Raw genomic sequence first — 21708 nt, 5'->3', positions numbered from 1 at the left:
ACTGTAAGGCTCGTTATTTGGGCCCATACTTTAATTTGTCACCTTCATAAGTACATAACTTTGATATTTATTTCCTATTGATTTCTGCGTAAATTATAGTAGTCCCTGAATATCTAGGATGTCTAGGATTACGGCCAGCCAGCAAAATCTGTCTCTCTGTTTTTGTCTGCAAAACATGTCCAAGACGGCATCCCACCTTTCCAAGTGCTTCAAGTTCTAGATTGCAGGCTGACTTTTCCAGAATCCAAGAAAAAAAAAATCCAAGCGATACTTGTTAGGTGTTTGTTTGACGTTTGAGTGTCTCAGGATCTCTGAGGCTGAAAAACAATGTAAAGATCTTGAGAGAGGTGCAGAGGAGGGCGTGTCTCAAGAGAACTGATCCATTTGCCTGGAGGGGCCTCGTAAACAGGGTACACCATTCCTCATGGGTGACTGTACCATGTGACTCTTTAGGAGACAGCGTTTTAAAAAGCGGCTGGACCTGTCGGGAGGAAGCAGAGGTAATCACAAGGTGTCAGGAGGCGCCAGCGAAAGGAAGATCTGGGCTGTCGGCACGGCTGAAACTCCGGCAGCCCTTCGGTGTAGCGATTCAGTGGAGCGGCAACAGTCCTACTGCTCAGCCATGGCAAGTCGCGGCAGCTTCACCAGTTCCGAGTTCTCAGAGGAAGAGCTGGAGCTGAGTCTGCAGGCTCATGTAGATGACAACAGTGTTGACGGCAGTCTGAAAGGTTCCTTTGCCAACAGCGAGAGTCCCAGCAGCGGCCACAGCGAGGCAGAGGAGGGCCGGGTCAAGAAGCGCAGCAGGCCGGTCCGCTCCAAGGCCCGCAGGGTGGCCGCCAATGTTCGGGAGAGGAAGCGCATTCTGGATTACAACCAGGCTTTCAATGCTCTGCGAGTGGCACTGAACCATGACTTGAGTGGCAAGCGCCTATCGAAGATCGCCACTCTCCAGAGGGCCATCAACCGGATTTCGGCGCTGTCTGTGTTCCTCAGCAACAACCCGCCCATCGGAGCTGGCAAAGCGTGCAACCACCATGAATGCCACATACCACCTGGTGGACTACGGCCAGAAGCTGGGCAGGTACCTTCAGGAAACTCTGCACTCCTAGAGCCTCAAGGGTACACTTCTTGGCACCAACCACTGGGGCACCAGATGCAGAGTCCCTTGAGCATGCACCGGCTATCTTCTGAGCAGCAGGTTTACATGGACAGCTTGAGGCACATGGGCCCTGCCTGTCCTCCATCACCGCACTACCCTTGCTACTCTAGTGATGCCCAGCTATACCCAACTGGGAGGCCAACCAGTGACTCTACAAGTCCTCCTATATTTGGACGACTAGGGGAAGGGTTGGGGTATCCGCCTGGAGTTTGGGGCTCCTGTGCCCAGAGCCATGTGGATGGCTATGGTGAGTCACCGCAGACTTTGCCCTTCTCTTGGCACATGAACTACCTCCAGGACCCAGGACCACAGCACTGTTATCCAATGCTATGACACACCTTCTCATACTGTGAGAAAACAGTGAGACAAGGACACTGTGTAAGTGCAAATACTGGACAAACATCTCTGCAGTGTGTGTGTCTGTGTGTGCTACTACACTGTATTTCGAGCTGTATGACAATCTGTAAATATGCTGAATGTAATAGACATTGAGTTTCAACAGTTCCTTCAACTCTGAGTGACGAATGAATGAATAAAGGCCTCAATACGTCACATTTCTGACCTCAAAATACAGACGCTTCGACTGGCTGCTGTAGAGACTGTTGTGTTATGTCAGAGAAGTCATGCTGGAAATGCTCAGGAATCAGGGAACAGGAAACAGAGCCACTCAGTGTTACTGTGTGTAGATATATATATTATATATATTCATCATTGGTTTTATATAATAAAACATTGCAAAATATTGGATTTAGCTGGGTAATTATTTTAATGTAACGTTGTATGAGTGTATATGTGTGTTTGCTTATGTTTACTAAGGAACGTGAGCGCCCCAAGTGTACACTTAATGTGTACCTATACAAAGAGCCAGTACCCCTCTACAAATTTTTGGCCTGACAAGGCTTTGATGTCTATCCAAGCTGCTCATTTGCTCATTCTTGCCATAACACAGTGGTGAAAAGGCAGCCCTGTGTTCTCTGATCAGTGTCAAACTGCGACAAAAATCCCATGCATGAGGTTTATATGGACAAAGCATCCTGGATTTCTCCAAATGCAAGTCAAATATGCTGCCTTCATGTAACTCAGTGCCTGTAAAAGCCCACTTTCACATAGTTTGTCCATGCAAGCATGTTTGATGTTATTGCTTGTCATGTAGAAATCCATCAAAGCCATCAAAACAAACAGAAAACAGTCAGTCAAACTCAAACCTGTAAATTCAGAGCTGGAACTGAAGGAATTATTCCATTTCCCAACAGACAATCACATAATTACAATTACACAGCAATAGAAAAGCAATAACTCCTCCCATCCCAGCAATAACATGCACTGTTCCTCTCTCATAGTGACTACCAAACCCATAGGCCTGTCCAATCCTGCGGTCAGGTCTACTGCATTGGTTCTCAAGCCTGGTTCTCGAGTATGCTGCACGCCTCGAGGTGAAATGATGGTGTTATGGCAGAAAGAAACATCAAAACAGTGCAGGGACTGAGGGAACGACAAGGCCCAGGGTTGGGAACCACTGGGTCTATAGAGTCTGTTGAGAACTTCCTCTCTTTCTGTGTTGATGAAAGCAACCAGCGTTAATATCAGAGCATTAGCCTGAGCCCACGGACAGATTTATGAACTCTCAGGAAGGAAGCAGGAGCTCAGCCCACTGGCTGAGTACCCCTCCCACCCACCAACCACCACTCCAGCCTCCACGCTAACCTCCAGTAGCCTGCAGCCCTGCTCCACAATGCTAGCTGTTTGAACAGTGTGGAGGTCCTCCGGTCAGGGTGCTATTAAATGGCAGCAGTGTGGGGCCTGGGTCCTGTAACAGAGAGGATGTGAATAATTGGAGGGAAAATGCACACATCACAAAAAAACATGGCCTACTGTTCCTATTGGCACAGACAAGTGATTTGGAGCGAACGATGAGTGAAGTGACGGCAGCACAGTTATGTGATCTTTAAGTAAATATATTGGGTTAGGTTAAAGCCTGGGCAGCTCTGATTGCCAGTGTTAACAATATATATACATAAGTCTAATGCTATATAGTCTAATGCTATATATAGATGATATATATGTCATATATATAGCATTAGACTTAGTTTTATGTATATATATATATATATATATACATATATATATATATATATATATATATATATATATATATATATATATATATATATATTTAAATATACTGTGATGATTATGTTTGAGATCTTGAGATTATGAGACCTTTGACAGTTTGGAGAGCTACCTCCAGCCATGTTAACTGAACTGTCCCTGATTCTCCTTTCAGGTGCCACTTGTTGATCACATATTTTGCATTAGACTTAGTTTTACAGTCTGGAGAGTAGAATAGAGCCAGGCTAGTGGTGTGTGTGTGTGATGCCAATGTACGCAAGCAAACTTGAACTCTCAATTCCCAAATGCCTGAAATAGGAGAATCGAGGCTCCCAGCCATCCTCATCCCAGCCACAAACAAATCATCGCTGTCAAAAATCTCATGTGTCCAAATGTCAACTTTATAAACTTCATAGCTTTTAATGAAAGTCAATGTACGTAGATCCCTATTGTTCCATTCGCTGTGCAATTTTGACCCAATGTAAAAATAAGTGGAAATCTGGTTATGCATGTAAATCTGTACATTGTGGACAAATCAATGGAGCAGTAGCAGAAATTGGGTAAGTGGAGAAGTTGGTGAGGGTGAAGGAGGCGCGAGGAGGAGGTGCTGGCTTGCTTTTTTTCCAGTCTTCCATGAATCATGGAAATCCTTGACTCAACTGAAGAGCGTTGAGTGACAAATGTAGGTGACGACATGTCTCCCTTCCTGCACGCCGTGGCACCAGGCCAGAAGAGCTGTACCCACACGAGTTTGGCTGCTTGATAAGTTGTTTTCTTCACTCTCTGCACTCTCCTCAGATGTGTGCCGAGGCCGTGAATGTAGAGCTAAATGCAGTGGTGCCAGAGATCAACAATAGACAAACTGAGGCTAAAACCCTTAGACGTCCCGGTCATGGATGATCTGTACTTCTTTAAAACATGGCTCTTGGTACTGGGTTTCGACCACTGCTGTCTGGTATAGAGGATTTAGTCTGTTCTTGGCTGTGTAGGCCATCACCAAAGGTTTTAAGCCTGATGGGCAGCTATAGGAAATCAGTAAAGAGAAGGCAGTAAAGGAGTGGCGTGGCTGAAGGTTCGAGACCAGGCATGCTGCTGTGCTCTGGATCTGGATTCGTATCTTTGGCCAAATCTGGCTGTCATGTCTAGCTGGATGATTTCTATCATGAGAGAGTCAAAGTCAAGCCGACTGCCACGTCCGCCAAGATACAAACTTAAGGCCTTTTCAGGTTTAGAAACAAACACTCGTAAACGCAGCGACTCTAGTTTTTAAACTAGAGTCTGCTCTATTATCTGTATTGCACGAATGCCTTAACCTCTTGAGAACCTGCGTCCTCATATGGGGACGTAAAAAAAATTCTGCACCGTGATACTTCTTTTTTTTTTTAACTTTGTTTTTTGTTTTTTGCAAAAACGACTTTTTTTTAATACAAAGTTTCGTTTTTATACTTCTTAGGTCCTACTAATCCCAAAAGGAGAAATTAAAAAAGCACCAAGCAAAAGTCCGGGAGGTCAAAATCAGGCTGACCAATCAGAGCTCCATTGTCATGGTTGCAGACCAAACAAATGACCATCACAATGGCGGCAGAACACAAAACCTTATATGACAAGCAGACGTCATGCTGTCTGCCATCAGCAGCCGGAGCTTGAGAGAGCACAGTTGGACATGCTCTCTCCAGGTGGATAGATGCAGCTCTCTCTTTCTCGCCAGGTCACTTTAGTCTGCTAGCCGATGCATCAGAGCTGGGTACCTGCCACATGAATGGTTGGTGGCTGGTTGCACATGTGTCAGTCCTTACCCTCCCAGTGTTAGGAGTATCACATGCGATTAGGGGAGAGTACTAACGAGTGAGTTGGAGAATTGGCTACATCTACAATTGGGGTAAATAATAAATAAATACTTTTTTAAAGCAGTTTAAATGAATAAAAATAAGTGAATAAGGCTGAGAGGCTGGGGAATGACTGAGGTCAGGACTTTACAGTCTCTTCATGTAGCTTCATGAAGCTTTAAGATAAATGTCTAGATCTGTCGGTCTGTTCATGTCCACAATAACCGCAAACTATAGCTTCAATCGCTAGTGACCGCTCGTCTGGAGGAGGGAAGTTTAAGAGAGCAGAAGTGGACAGGGAGCAGAGAAAGAGAAAGACTGGACATTTAGGAGAGCTATGGGGTGTCTAGCCTCGTTATTCTCTTTTTTGTAACTAGGCCTTTAATCTGTTCACGCAACACTTCCGAAGTTTTCTGAAAATACTTTAGTACTAGTAGTCATTATTTAATTGCAGTAGTACCTCTACTTGCGTTTTTAATGAGTTAATGCTACTGTACACACTCCTCTTTGTCTTTTTCGTGTGTGTACTCAGTGTGTTTGTGCGTCTGCCTCTCAGTTCTGTCATCCTCGCCAGAGAATAAACAGCCGTGTGAGTCACCGTCCCCGATTCACGCTCCCATGCTGCCACTGTCTTGGCTTGAGTAGTGGATTCCTGCTCCGTGTTCTGCAGCGGCTCCGGAGACGGAAGACGTCATGGAGGCGGACCTGGCTGACGGAGCTGCCCGCCGCAGGGCTGATGTGTAAGTCGTAGCACTGACTCATGGTATTAGAAAGTCTAAATCACCACTATTCTGCTCTCGTAAACTACACGGCCGGGCAGATACTGCATATCCATCAGCAGCCGCTGCGTACACAAGTTCTGCTAGCTGTTAAAGGAGCAGCTCGGTCAGAAAGCACTGGTAGCACGGCTGAAACCCAAGGAAAGTGAATGGCCACCAGTTAGCACTGTTTTTACTGTGCAAGTGAAGCCATACTTATTAAAGCCTACTGTCTTCTATTTATCGGTAGGCACAGGTTAACCTGTTTGGTGTGGTGGTGCAGTGTGTATGCACCACACAGCTCCAGGGGTCTGGAGTTATGGGTTCAATTCTTTCTCCGGTTTCTGCCTGTGAGGAGTTTGTGGTGTTCTCCTCGTTGTTGTGGGTTTCCATCAGTTCCAACTTTCCTCCCACCTCCCAAAAACACAAGGTAGGTGAATTGGCTGTGCGAAATTGCTCATAGGTGGTGAGAATGGATGGGTGTAATGGTTGTCCGAGGGTGTATTGCTGCCTTGAGCCTAGATTCCGGGTCTGACCTAACATTTAACCCCATCGACAGGCCAAAGGTGTTATTACACTTAGCCCCACCAGTTTGTACAAAAGTCCCTGCAGCTGCTGAATAATAAGCCTCAGTAAGTAATGCAATAAGCCTTGCTGCGTTACGGGGGGGTTAGTACAGCTTGGCTTGACCTAACATCCTTGGAGACACTTGGAAGAATCTAGACCAGGGGTATTTAATTTAATTTAAATTCAATGTCCAAGGTCCAGTTAGAGAAAATTTCCTCAAGCCGAGGTCTGGAACATCCCAGTGTGTTACTTGCATAACGATTCAGTGCCATATCCTGTATATAGAAGTAGCATAGAAGCTATATCAACATTTGATATAGTCAACAACAGAGCATCCAATCAAATTACAGTATAAATATAATTAAATAATATTAATAATAAAGACTCGACTGAATAAAAGTTCATTTTATTGTAATTACATTTTCAAAATAAAACATAATGTTTTTGAAATGATGAGCATCTTAATAAAAGCATTTACATGTTATGCCTTTAGCAGACGCTCTTACAAAAGTGCTTTACTATTTACCCAAGAAAAACCTCAGCTGGTTTGAATAAACTAATAATTCAAAGATCCTCTAATCTTAGACTCTACTAAACACAAGTCAGTAAGGAGACCATAGTACTCTGCTATTTGCCCAAGTGCTCTCAGAAGAGGAGGGTCTTCAGTCTGGGTTTGAAGACAGTGAGCGTTGGACTCTGCTGTTCAGACACCCAGAGGAAGCTCGTTCCTCCACTTCTGTGCAGGACAGTAAAAAGTCTGGACGCTCGTCTTCCGTGAATCTTAAGGGATGGCGGGTCGAGCCGAGCCGTACTTGAAGCTGGAAGGGCTCTTGGTGCAGATCAGCTTTTGACCATTGCCATCAAGTACGGAGGGGCTGGCTGGTCCAGTATCGGCTTTGTAGGCCAGCGTCAGGGTTTGGAATCTGATGACCTGGACAGCAGCTACAGGAAGCCAGTGAAGAGAGATAACGCAGCAGTGGAGGGACATGACTGAATTTAGGAAACGTTGAAGACGACCCCTGTCGCTGCATTCTGGATAAGCTGCAGGGGCCTGATGGTGCGCAGAGGGAGACCAGCCAGAAGAGAGCTGCAGTGGTCAAGTCTTGAAGTGATGAAAGACTGAACGAGCTCCTGGGCGACTCTCTAGAGAGGAAGGGTTGAAGCACTAACTCTTCTCATTACTGCTTTTAATAAAATCGCCACAGTCTCGGAACATAGAGCATCCAATCAAATTACAGTATAAATATAATTAAATAATATTAATAATAAAGACTCAACTGAATAAAAGTTCATTTTATTGTAATTTTATTGTATTACATTTTCAAAATAAAACATAATGTTTTTGAAATTATGAGCATCTACTACTAAACACAAGTCAGTAAGGAGACCATAGTACTCTGCTATTCGCCCAAGTGCTCTCAGAAGAGGAACATATAACATATTGGGAACATATAATACATACTGGTTCAGACCTGCCTGTGGGAAGAGTAAACATGAACGAGTCCTTTCTTGATTAAAAGCTCAGTTTTTGCTCCACTTTTCTGTTTTTAGAGCCGCCATGTGAATTAACTACCCCCTGACTCGCTTTCTCCTCCTACCGCTGTTTGCTGCACTCCATCCAATTGAACAAGACTAATCACAGTCTTTGTAATAAAAGCTGTCCATTAAGCACTGATGAGATCCTCGAAATGCTCAGAAAAAGCATACTGTGTATCAGGATAGCAACACTGCCCAGCTCTATATAAAAAGCTACGTTTGGATTGAGCAACTCGGCTGTTTTGAGAAGGTTCTTAGAGCTCATTAATTCAGAATTCACAGAATAGCACTTGAGCGTGGCTCAGCCAGTCAGATTGGGAAACAGAGGTAATCAGAGGTCCCCCTCCCTTGTGCTGCAGAGGACCTCTGAAGGTGCCCTGTGGTATCTGGCACCGAGACGTTCCTCTTTAAGTCCTGTAATATGTGAGGTGGGGCCTCCATGAGCATCCATGCCCACTGTGTGAGCACAGGAACACGGGAACACCTGCCTGATGTGTTGGGGATGTTCTAACCCAGTCATCTAGCCAGTCAGAATGAACATCATTAGCCTGTGAGTTTGTGTGAAGCACTGGCACTCCCTGTATATCTGGATGCTTTTACTTTCACTTTTTATTGTTCGCCTTCGCGCCACTTTTGACAGTGAACGGATGCCATTGTTAAAGGTTGCTTGTGAGTTCCAACAATGGCATCAGCATACAATAATGTGGGAGGAGTCTGTCTGTGAAAGGGTGAGAACTCCTTGAGCTAGAAGGCCGGACCCCGCTCTGATAGGTGGAGCTAGGACTGAGAGATATGACTAAAGGGTTGAAGGGAGGTGATGGGGTGGTGGTCGGGCGTGGAAAGTTCGTCATGGGAAGGAAGAGATGAGAATTTACTGGATGTTAGATTAGGAGAAGGAGGAGCTTCAGTCATGTTCTGAGTCTTTTAAATTTGACTTATTTTTCATAACTCCACTTTGTTTATCCAGTACTTTTATTTCTTTGCTTCTGTTTTTGTTGCTGTTTAATTGCTGCAGTTTTCCACCAGTAGTTCTGCCTCCTGCGTTAGAATCCAACACTCTGAGATTCTCAGTCCATTTTGGCCCCCAAAAATAGTGTTGATTTTAATTGGCTGTTAACCACAAAATAAGACCATGGTGACTTTACCATGCAGTACTTAGCTAGTGTAGTGTAGCCTGGACACAGCTGTGGTTTATGAATCCAGCTCATACAGTGAACACACCTTACACATACTCATGTACACAAACACATACAGTCAATACCCTCTGTACCCGCACACACACACACACACACACACACACAGTGCTCCGTCAGCGAGACAGCGTAAAATGACCCGAGGACATTTCCTCACATGTTCAGTTTGTGCCAGCGGCATGTGCAAACAAACAGCTCAGCAGGGAGTGCTGGATTGCTCAGATATAAATGAATGCACACCAATAAAATGCATGACACCTCAGACAGCCCTCACAGCAGTCAGAGCCAAGGTCAGGGGAAAGGGTAACACGGCGCTGCCGCTGCGTCATACGTCGCGAATACACAGCGTGGACATTTAACTGCATGTATGATGGAGAAGATGGTGATTCATCATGCTCACATTTGTTCATGCTTAAATTAACTACTATAGATCTGCGTCGGAAGGATTGCTGATACGGCAGAAACAAGCCATCATGATCCCAATAATTCGCCACATTTAAAAAAAAGTACAATCATTTCTTAATCAGCCGTCTGTAGACTACGTAAACCGATCAGCAATCTGAGGTCCCCCCTTGTGCTGCTAAAACAAATCTGACTTGTCAAGGGCGTAGACTCCACAGGATCTCTGAAGGTGGCACCAAGACATTAGCAGCAGATCCCTTAATAAGTGCTGTAAGTTATGAGGTCGGGCCATAGAGTGCTCACAACCCTGTTGCCGGTTCACCGGTTGTCCTTGCTTGGAGCAATTTTGGTAGGTACTGACCACTGCATATTAGGAACACCCCACAATGCCTGCCTGATGTATTGGAGATGTTCTGACCCAGTCGTCTAGAACATCACCAATTGGTTCTTGTCAAAAAGCCAGCTCAGCCCAACAGGCCCAGCGTCATGAAAATGTCCCTCCAGCTGAGACGTGCAAACATCACTTTCAGCCAATGGCAAGGGATGTTCTTACACCAGAGACACATACACACACATACACACACACACACTGGAAACGGAAAACTACAGATCCCCACTGGTAATATTCCACATAAAAAAAGGTTGCGGCCAGCAAGGCGTGGGAATGAGTTAAATAAGTCCATTGACTTAGTAAGACAGGGGAATTAATTAAGTCGAGGCCACAAATTAATTAAGTAGAGGCCACAAGTTAATTAAGTCGAGGCCACAACTTAGTAAGATGTGCGAACAAGAGAACTTGGTCATGGCCTGGACTGAGGATTAGTGTGAGTACACTCTTAGAAGTACTGATGATAAACGTAATCAGAATCAAAATCAGGATCAGATTCAGATTCAGATTCAGATTCAGGATCCGAATCAGATTCAGAATCAGAATCAGAATCAGATATACTCAGAAAAGCCTAACAGTACCCAATTTATCACACCAGCAATAACATACTGCTCTATCGCTCACCCCTCCAGGGTTAAGGTCAAGGTATATAGCATTTCAACCGATGGATTCAAACCATGCACAGTAAAGAAAAGCTCGAAGAAAGCCTCTTACAAATTCCTCAGGTGCAGTGATACTTTGACCCCAGCCTGGCCCTCCAACATTGCCCTTGTTTTTTTAACACAGGCCACCAGATGGTGACAGTGTACCACAGCAAACAGCTCAATCACGGTGCCTTGGTGAGCATCTGTAAAAACACATCATCATTATAGACAGAATAATAGAGTTAACACAACTATTATGACTGTTGGAACAAAACCAACAAAACCATAGCCAGGATCTGGCCAGGTCTGAAATGAATTCATGTCATCTTACAGTAACTTTACTACATTAAACACCTGCTCACTCATAGTGTCTTCAGAAACCAAGGGGATTAAAACAGTTGATTTTGTTGGAGTAACTGTCTCTGCTGTCCAGGGAGGAAGTTAGACTTTCTACTAGATTTTAGAGGAGCATTGCTGAGGTCAGGAGGTCAAGATGTTGGATAATAACCACCACACCTTACCCCATCCCAAAAGTACTGGATGGAAAACCAACCATCCATCATTCCAGAGAACACAGTTCTTCCACTGCTCCACAGCTCAATGGTTGGGGGGCCTTTTACCCCTCTAGCCCACGCCTGGCATTAGGCATCATGGTGCTAATAGGTTCATGTTTGTTTATCTGCTCCAGAGAGAGTCCTATTCTATTGGCAGCACTTCTTCTCTACAGGGACTAGACAAGCTGTGTGTGTGTGTATTTGCACATATGTGTCAGCAATGAGTGCAACTTAAAGTAGCTGAATGCATTCATTAGAAGGGGTGTCCACAAATATTTGGACATTTAGAGTATCTATTACAAACATGGCTCTTTTCAGGAACCAAATGTGGATCTTTTATGGCATCGCTCAAAGCACCATTTGATGCACAGGTCTAGATATCAAGTCTGCTAGTGAGGGACACTCATTTCGCATCTCCGCTGCCCATGAAGACTCATGTCAGCTGGACAAGGGCTGCCATTCTTCACGCTGTTTCCACGGACGTGTGGTGACAAAGCCCCCTACGGTGTTCGGCTCTACTGTCACACATTTTCTACACAAGCCCACTTCCCTTCACCCAGCGTTCTGTTCATCAGCCAGACAGGCCTGCACACTAACCCCAAGGAACCAACAAAACCAACGCACTGTGAAAACATGCAGCAGGGACGCCTGGTCGTGACGATGGGCTTTCTGACCTTAGTGTGGCACTAAAACAAACGCTGACAGTGTTTGTGAATGTGGGAATGAGTTAGAGATGAATGGAGGCCAAAACTGCCCTCAGCTCCTCAAAGTCAACCTCAGTTTGTTTACGTCTTTTCAGGGGTGTCCAGACTTTTCTATGCAACTGTTTAAAAGGTCAGAAGTTCACTGGAATAGTCAGCCAGGGGATTCGGACAGGCATTGCTCTACATGTCAGTAACAGAACTTCTAAAATACACTCACTATATGTCCAAATGTTTGTGGACACCCCTTCTAATGAATTCAGATAAACATGAACCTATTGGCACTGCACCTTAAACCGGGCATAAAGCCCCCCGGGATTGTGTTCTCTGGAATGATGGACAGTGCTCCATCTAATACATTTGGGAAGAGTTGGGGAGTTGGTTGGGGAAGATGAGGTGGGGTGGTGATTATCAACCAACAACTTGACCATACTAACTCTCATGTCTCTGAGTGCAATCCATGCCAAATCTAGTAGAAAGCTTTCTTTCCTGGACAGTAGAGACAGTTACTCCAACAAAAGCAGGAGAAATGAATGAGTAGGTGTCCCAATACTTTTGTCCATATAGTGTAAATATGTTGTTAATAAAAGCCTAATAACGGTAGCTTTGAAGTGGAGCTTTTAGTATACCACTCTTCATTGTTCTTATCAGAATTGAAAGCTGCTTACAAATATAACATAACAATATGTTTAGGCCACGCCCACTTGCCATGTGTGGCCCAATGGCCTTTTTTCCTAAATTTTCTCCCCAATTTAGTCCTTTCCCAGTCTTTTCCCACCCACTAGTAAGTATTCCCACATTTCCCACTAGTAAGGCGACTGAAGGATAGCATGTGCTTTCAGCTAACAGGCACCTACACTAGCTAGCATCACACTGAGTGATGGGGGAGAGGGAGGACCATCCTCCCAGCAGAGGTTGCATTATGATGTGTAGCTCCGCCCATCCCCATATGTAGATTTCCCACCTTTTTTTTCTCCACTAAACTGTTCTTCCACATTCAGTGTCTAATTCCACAGATATTTAACATTTTTCTCAAACATGAATCCCCAATTTTTAAATGTATACTCTGCTCTATCGCAAGAAGGCGGGGCTACACTCAGGGATGAAAGTGACTGACAGCTTAGGCTGGAAGGGACCGGCCGTCTGCAGGAAGCTGAGTTGTAGTGGAACTTCCATGAGCTGCACTTTTACTGGTGGAGCGTCCGCTTACTGGACAAACTGGGAGAAGGGGGTGGGTCTACCAAATTAGTAGGCGAGACTGGCTCCGCCTCTGGTCTCTATAGTGCATGCTCTGGTTGCAAATTTTACAACATGGTGGACAGTTTTGGCTTTATTTCTATAGGATGGAAGGGAATGGAGCCAAGGTGTCTACGTTTGAGGAATGAGGTCAAGTATGCTGTTGACCTGGGACTCCCCACAGGTCAAACAGGTGATCTCCCTGTGATTGGCCAACGCCTAGTGAGCTGTACCAGCCTCTTTCTGGGATGTGTCCTTTTATGCCGTGTCCTGCTCAGGTGTTAGAGAGGTGGCTGCAGTGGATAGGGTTGTTATTGGCCATTATGGCCATTTTTCTCTCTCTCTTTGTCTCTCTCGCTCACTCGCTCTGGCCAGTTCCCCCTATTTTCTGTTTTGGAGAGTTTCTGAAGGACAGTGAGTTTACTGTAATTTCTCAGATGCACACACACACACACAGCCTCCTCATTTTTCCTCTCTCTCTCTCAGTCTCTCTGACCCGCTAGAGTCTGAACCCCCTTATTTCCCCTGAGATCTGGCTCTTTTCAGACTAACAAAGCCCAAACAGCGTTCTCTCGGCCCCCCGACCCCAATCGAAACAAATCCTTAGCTCAGTACACACACTCACACACACTCACACACAATACACACACAATACAATACAATGCCAGCCTGGTAAACTCACATCATCCCTCAGCCATTGTTTTCCTGCACGCAGACATTATTCCTTATGTCACCAAGGCATTTACGGCCTTATTGTGCAGAAATGATATTCATTACACACCCGCTGGAGGCCTGGGGATGAATATTTATGGCGTAGGCCTGTAAACTGTCCTCAGAGGCCAGAGAAGACTCCACGTAAATGAGACCGCGGTGAAACGCAAGACGAACAGCCGTAGCGTTTAGTCGTACGTTGCGAGGAAACGCGGAAATAAATGCATGCGTGCAAACTCAAACCCAGCTCGCTCCTCACGCAGGGCGCCAGGAGTATTAAGGCCTAAATGTCGAGCTGGCGCTTTGCCGTTTTGCTCGTCTGCGTCTGAGCTGAGGCAACCTGGGGCTTCTCGGTTAACATTCAGAGTTCACGCTCAGAGATTTACGAAGAGATGGCGTCCTCTGTCTGCTTTATTGCTCATCGTATGCACACTTTCATATTTGCAGCACCCTGTAGGCCTTGTTTCCATCAGGGCCTCGCCGACTGAATATTCAGAGAGGATTAAAACCTCAAGCAACCCAAAAACTCCGGCTCGTCAGCGTCTGGAGAAGAGGCAGAACAGGATCGAACAAGCGGAGTAAAAAAAAATGACGCTGGGGTAATTTACACAAAGATATATGAGTCTCCGGCTTGATTGCTGTGCTCGCACCTGTAAGCACATGACACGAAATCCATCGAGCATCAAAGCAAAGCGATGCTGATGAATAAATTAGAGTAATTGAGATGCGCGGGCGGCCTCATGCCGAGCGAGCGCACTGTACAAAGCCAGTATTAATGTGCATTACAGCCACAATAATATGAGTGTTAAAAAGACGCATCTCAAGTCCTTAAGGTATAAGCAATCATTACTTACATTAGCCAACACTAATCACTGCAGAAATCATCAGCTGTCCATCACATGTATGTGTGATGTTGGTACTCGGTGGATCTTGCAAATTTATTTAGAAGAACAAGCAGAAGTTTTTCGGCATCAGGTGCGGCAGCCCTCTTTCTTCCGAGGCCCACTTATACCGACCCACGACAGGCGGCGCAAATAAGTTGTACAACAGCTGTACGGAGAATTCGACCCTTCCTCTCTAGAGAGTCGCCCAGGTGCTTGTTCAGTCGCTCGTCACTTCAAGACTTAACTACTGCAGCTCTCTTCTGGCTGGTCTCCCTCTGCGCACCATCAGACCCCTGCAACTCATCCAGAATGCAGCAGCACAGGTCGGGTCGTCTTCAACGTTCCTAAATTCAGCCATGTTTCACTTCTCTGCTACGTTATCTCTCTTCACTGTAGCTTCCTGTAGCTGCTGTCCAGGTCATCAGATTCAACACCCTGACTCTGGCCTACAAAGCCAAGACTGGACCAGCCAGCCCCTCCGTACTTGATGCCGATGGTCAAAAGCCGATTTGCACCAAGAGCCCTTCCAGTTTCAAGTACGGCTCGGCTCGACCCGCCATCCTTTAAGATCCACGGAAGACGAGCGTCCAGACTTTTTTCTGTCCTGCACCGAAGTGGTGGAAGGAACTTGTCCAAACAGCAGAGTCCCAGACTGAAGACCCTCCTCTTCTGAGAGGACTTGGGTGAATAGCAGAGTGGTCTCCTTACTGACTGGTGTTTAGTAGAGTCTAAGATTAGAGGATCTTTAGATTATTAGTCTATTTAAACTAGCTGAGGTTTTTCTTGGGAAAATAGTGAAGCACTTTTGTAAGTCGCTCTGGAGAAGAGCATCTGCTAAATGCTGTAAATGTAAATGTAAATAACACTGATTATCTGGTTCCAGTGGCACCTGTCATGGTAGACACTTTAACCAAGAACCAACCTGTGATGTTCTAGATGACTTCTAGTCAGAACATCTCCAAAACATCAGGCATCAGGTCTTGTGGGGGATCCTGGTATGCAGTGGTCAGTACCTTCCAAAAGTGCTCCAAGAAGGAACACAACACGGTCCATAGATGCTCACATAGGACCCCCTGTGTGACTTACAGGACTCAGAGAGTCTGCTGCTAACATCTTGATGCCAGATATACTGTTATTTAACATGTTCAAAAGTTTGTGGACGGCCCTTCTTCAGCTTCATGCTTTATGGGACACAGAGAAGTACTGCCAGTAGCAGAGCTGCCCAGGCAGCTGGGGCAGAATCCTGGGGTGGATTTTTACTTCTTGGACCGACCAGACATTTCCATCTCTAAGCTGACTGGTTCTAGACATAATGAAGAAGGTTTCAGGTACAGAGAAGGGAAGCTAAGCAGGATGGAAATGAACAAAGGCCTGAGTTCATCATACACTAAACTCATTTAGTGAGAGTCATCTCTTTGTCAGGCTTTGTTTTAACCTGACTTGTTACATAAACCAGAGGCCGCTTTACAATAACGATTAGCATGACTCAGCCTGTTCGCCTTGAAATGCCAATGTGATTTGGGACTGCTGCAGGTTAATGTATATCCTCAAATCTCTAAAATGGCAACTTTACAGGAGGAGGTAAAAAAAAACCCTCTTGGAATGGAAGTCAGTATAAAACAATGTAAAAAGAACCTTCAAGGAGACCTTTTCTTCTAAAATCCTTTCTTAAAGGTTCCTTAACTCCTTAAAAAGACTATGGCCTGTCTGTGGATAAGACTTTTATTACCAGAGAATAGCCAGACCAGCTTGTACAGAAGTCCCTGTAGTTACTGAGGAATACACCTTAGTGTGTGATAACCGTGGAGTGTTAAGGTGTTAAAGCACCTGAAGAGGTTCTCCCACAGCTTCAAATGGAAGAACCTCCAAAATATCTTCTCAAGGATCTTCTACTTTTAACAGTGTAACACCATAAGTAGCACCTCCATTTGTAAAGAGTGCAGCTTATCGTCTCCTCTCAGTAATAGGTGGGAGTGTTGGGAGTAGGTGGACAGTGATAAAGGTGTAGCACATCCATAAACAGTAAGTTGTTATATTGTATGAGTGTATGTGTCATTTTGTGGGCATTGTTGTTGAATGCAATCAAATCCTCACAGCAATGCTGCTCCAAAATCTAGTAGAAAGCCTTTCTCCCTGGACAGTGGAGACAATTACTCCAGCAAAAGTAGGATAAACAAGCCTTTCTAGATTCTTGATTTGGGAAGAAACAGAGAATGCGCAGGTGTCCCAATACTTCTGTCCATATCGTGCAATACTACTGGTCAGGTGTTGGCATGGCAACAATAATATTGTCAAAAAAAAAAGCTTGAGTCTGTTTTCAGACTGCAGTAGAGGATTGGCTTTTTGTTCAGTTGATTTGGTTGGAGCACACCAAACACTCACTGGCAGGGACAGAAGTGGTCAGCTATAAATGCCCAAAACTGACCTTTAAAACGTTCACTGATCCATCCATGCGTTAATTCCGATCTATCCCTCCTATATGTTCTTAAAGTGTCCTTAAAATGATTAAAGTGAACCAGGGTTGGAATGTGGAAGAGGACTAGTCCCCAGCTGGACCCTCGGTCAGTTGGTCAGTTGGTCTGCACCAACCAAGATAAGAATGAAAACCCCTATGTGAGTGTGAGTGTGTGTGTGTGTGTGTGTGTGTGTGTGTGTGTGTGTGCTCTGATGAACGGTTAAAAACAATAAACATTTGAAATATTAGCTCTAAAGGAATACAGTTCATGGTTGAACTGCAGGAGTGACCCCAAAATTCATACAGTGGCTGTACATTTGCAACAGGAGGTCTCATTCTGCGGCGCCAATCATTTATTGTACTCAAAAAGGCCCTTCATGCAAAATGAACCAAGACCAAACAGAAACTGTAGTTCTTACCTTTTTTAATGCCGGACAGCAAATACCAGAATAGAGGTCTGATGTCCTGGAAAGACACTGATTGGGATGGGGGGGAGGGTGTTGAGCTCTAATAAATCCTTCGAATGTTAATATGCAGACCATTCTCATTTGTACAAGCTCAGAGCCATTATCCAGACCGCTACCATACAACCACAGCAGAATACAAAGTTCTGTTTACCCATATATTCTATAACATACTGATATTCTGAGTAGGTTTGCTTAATCAGGTAACTGTAGACATATTGTTTTAACGTAAGTTGTTTAAAAGTCAACGTTGAAATCACACCTGGCTGTTTTACAAGTTTAGTTGGAGTCATGTCTCCAGTTATATCAAGTCGTCCCATAAGCCTCCACCTAAATGCAATGATATATTCTGATTTTTGCTGATGTCATCACGCCCCAGCAATCAACCAATGGCATCATGTTTCAATAGACACCAACATTATTTACATCCAACATTATTTCCTTTACGCCATTGCAATACAGACTAAAGTCTCTGCTATATGGACAATGCAATCAAATCCTCACAGCAACGCTCCTCCCGGACAGGGTTGTTTACATTAACCCCTTTACGCAGCAAGGTATATGACTCAGACTGGCGGAGCTCTTTTTTGGTAATAGAATAGTTTGTAATAACACTTTCAGCCCACCGGTGGGCTTCTTAAGGCTGTAAGGGGTTAACTCTACCTGGTTGGGTTGGCCCACACAGCATAAACTCTTTTTTAATACCTTAAATATCAGGTGTCCCAATACTTTTGTCCATATAGTGTATGTTGGTCCAGCAAAAGCAGGATACACTCTTTTCTAGATTCTTGATTTGGGAAGAAACAGAGAATGCACAGGTGTCCCAATACTTCTGTCCATATCGTGCAATCCTACTGGTCAGGAGTTTTCATGGCAACAATATTATTGTCAAAAAAAGCTCGAGTCTGTTTTCACACTGTAAACTCTTCTTTAATACCTTTAATAGTAGGTGTCCCAATACATTTGTCCATATAGTGTCCATATGTTGGTAGCATTGGTCAACAAAGACAGGCAAAGACAAACGTCCCCACTTGGGTCAATATAAGGTCATGAAAGGTCTGCTTTTCCTCAGTTCCTTCTTCATGATAAGACCACGCCCTTATTCCCTCCTTCTCCAGCTCTTCATTCTTTTTATATACCTACACCTCACAATCTGTCCCTGTTTGAACAAACTTCACGCCCACCTTCACCCCGTCTCGTCCCTCTTCTTCAGACCACCTTTTTAACGGGAGATCAGGGCTCACTTGCAGACCACAGAAAAGCCAACCCAGACCCCTAGCCAAAGCACTTCTCAAGGTGTGGTCGGCACTAGAAACCCCTAATAAACGAGGGGGGACGAGATTACTGGCCTGTTCCGTGGATAGGATGGTTTTTAGTCAACCAGTGATGCACATACTCAGCTAATTAACCAACATATTTAAAAAGATGATTTTGGGGCGGCTCCTGAGTGGCGCAGCTCTCTGGGTGAGTAGGGCGATGGCTGTGGTGGTAAATGAAGGCCATGTCTTAAGAGTTTAAGACCTGCAAAAGCTCCCTCACAGAAAGGTATTATAAACAAACCTAGACCGAACACCTAGAATTGGCAGTTAGCGTTATCCTCCAGGCATGTCAGCATAGAGCTGTCTAATGACGTGCTAGCACGGAGGAAGAAGATGCCAGCTCTATTCAGGAATCCTCCGAACCAAGGGCAGACCTAACATTGACAATCACAACATGAGAGAATGAGTGATCTCATTCACGTTGCAGCCACCGAACTGTCTTCTCATTATGTGTCTGGCTGACTGAATGAAGCTTCTCAGACAGGCCTATATTCTATACTCCAGCATCCTTGACCCTGTAGGTTTAAACGATTCATTGAACTAAATTACTGAAATCCTTCAGAGACGGTTTGTTGAGAACCTTTGGTTTCTAATAGATCCTCTAATTGTGTCTGCGCTCCTCTATTCAGACTCGTACCAGAGATTTCCAGCAAACAAAGAAACTTCTCCCAGAACTTTCAAATGTCAGCCTGGGTTAGGGCTGTGAGTCATACTGCTGTTTGCTCTCGTCTCCAGACAGCACTTTCCTGCTTCGTATTCTGTTAGAAAAGAGGAGAAATCCAGGATTTGGGTTTTTTGCTCATTTTCAAACCTCCCAACTCCCTCTTGCCTCTGTAAGAACATTACCGACAAAGCTTGGAACAGGTGGCCCTGAGGAAATCTGAAAGTAAAGATATTTAGATTTGCTTTAGATTCGATTCAGCACCAAGGACAGCTCTTATACAGTGGCAGGAGGATCAAGAGGATCGGTTATAGCCGGATGATCTGCGGTGAAACAAAATGAAGCTGTGTAAACATGAAGTCTGTGAATGGTTGTAAATGCAAATGCAGGGCACGGCATGTTCGTAATGTTTCAGGAGATGCTTTTGGGAAGATCAGACAGAAGGAAGATCACTTGCATAAGGAAGGAGAGATAAGTCAAAGGAAAACATGTGCAAGAACAGTTTCTAAAACTGCTGTTCAATAAATGATTAGAAGGTAGAGCAAACAGAACCCCCTACGACAGCACTAGACCTGGTAGAGCACCAACACTGCCTTCCTCTCTCCACTTTTAGAGAGAGAGAATAGAAAGTCAAGCTTCACTCTCGCTTCAGCTCTGAAAACATCCACAGATGCTTATGTCCATTCTTCCACTATAAAAAAAAGACGACTCAAGTCAAATCAGGTCAAGTGGGTTTTATTGTCATTTCAGCTACATACAGAGTACACAGTGAAACGAAACAACGTTCCTCCAGGATCATGGTACAACATAGACACAGTGCATACAAGACACAAGTGCAACACAAACAAGTGCAGACAGACAACACAACACAGTACAGACAGAGAATAATAATTAAATTAGGGGTAGTGTGCAAATTATGCAGTGTGCAATAAATATTGAGTCCAGGGAGGTAGTATAGTTACTAGTGCAAAATGCTTCCCATATTGTCTGGGGTAAATGGTTGATGAGAGAGAGAGAGAGAGAGTGCATGGAACAGAAAAACCATCAGTTCAGTCTCTGTAGTTGAGAAGTCTGATGGCTTGGGGGAAGAAGCTATTGCAGAGTCTGGTCGTGTTGGACCGGATGCTGCGGTACCTTCTCCCTGATGGCAGGAGGGAGAACAGTCTGTGTGAAGGGTGGGTGGAGTCATCCACAATGCTGGTTGCTTTGCGGATGCAGCGGGCAGTGTAAATGTCCATGTCCATCCTGTTCACACCTGGCATTAACATGGGTTTTGTATCCGGATAGTCATTATAATGCGTCCCCAGTGTGATCAGATTTTCCTTTTACTTCTGGAAACAGTGGTTTCTCGTCAAAACTACAAACTACCGTTGCTGACCATCTTCTAATGTGGTTTGAGTGATCCCATAATAATCCGCCCCTCAGGCGTGTTTTCATCTGGCTTTTCATGTGGACAAATAAAATCTGAACATGATCCGATCACCAAAACCTCTGTTAATGCCAGGAGTAAACAGGGGTCTGAAAGGGGGTCTGAAAGGACGTGGAGCTGAGCAAGAAGAAAAAGCTCTTAGTGAGAAGAGCAAACTGCTAAAGCTGCTGCTGCTGCTGCTCTCAGACCAGTGGACTGACTTACTGCCCCAGCGTCCAGACCTCGACATCACTGAATGTGTTTGAAGCTGTGAAAAAGGTAAGGGGGAATGCTCTGAATGCTCGAACATCTGATATTAGATTAATCATTTTCTGGTAAATAGGCCCCCCTTTTGCTACCACAACAGCTCTGACCATTTTTGGCGAGGACTCCACAAGGCCTCTGAAGGTGTCCTGTGGTATCTGGCATCAAGACTTCACCAGATTCTCTGAGGTGGGGCCTTCATGGACCGCATCAATGAGCCTTGGGTGCCCATGACCCATGACTGTTGCTGTTTCACTAGTCATCCTTCCTGGGAGCACTTTTGGTGGGTACTGACCACTGCATACTGGGAACACCCCACTAGACCTGCCTGATATTTTGAAGATGTTCTGACCCAGCGGTCTCAGATTCTTACGCTTGCCTAGTACGGACTGTACTACGGACTGTTCCTATTCACCTTATCTGTCAGTGATTGGTGGATGTAATGGAGGTGGTTTACAATGTTTACCGC

General features: G+C 44.9%; 1 protein-coding gene across 1 annotated transcript; it reads left to right on the top strand.

Moving 5' to 3' along the window:
* The first annotated feature begins 622 nt into the window (after positions 1–622).
* bhlha9 (basic helix-loop-helix family, member a9) lies at positions 623–1492 on the top strand. The gene has a single exon (XM_072659397.1). It carries the CDS (start codon positions 623–625, stop codon positions 1490–1492), a length of 870 nt encoding a protein of 289 aa, XP_072515498.1.
* Positions 1493–21708: the final 20216 nt, after the last annotated feature.

The sequence above is a fragment of the Salminus brasiliensis genome, chromosome 16 (assembly GCF_030463535.1).
Source record: "Salminus brasiliensis chromosome 16, fSalBra1.hap2, whole genome shotgun sequence".
NCBI classification, from domain to species: domain Eukaryota; kingdom Metazoa; phylum Chordata; class Actinopteri; order Characiformes; family Bryconidae; genus Salminus; species Salminus brasiliensis.
Note: the sequence above shows the minus strand (reverse complement) of the source record. Positions and strands in the feature narration are given on the sequence as shown.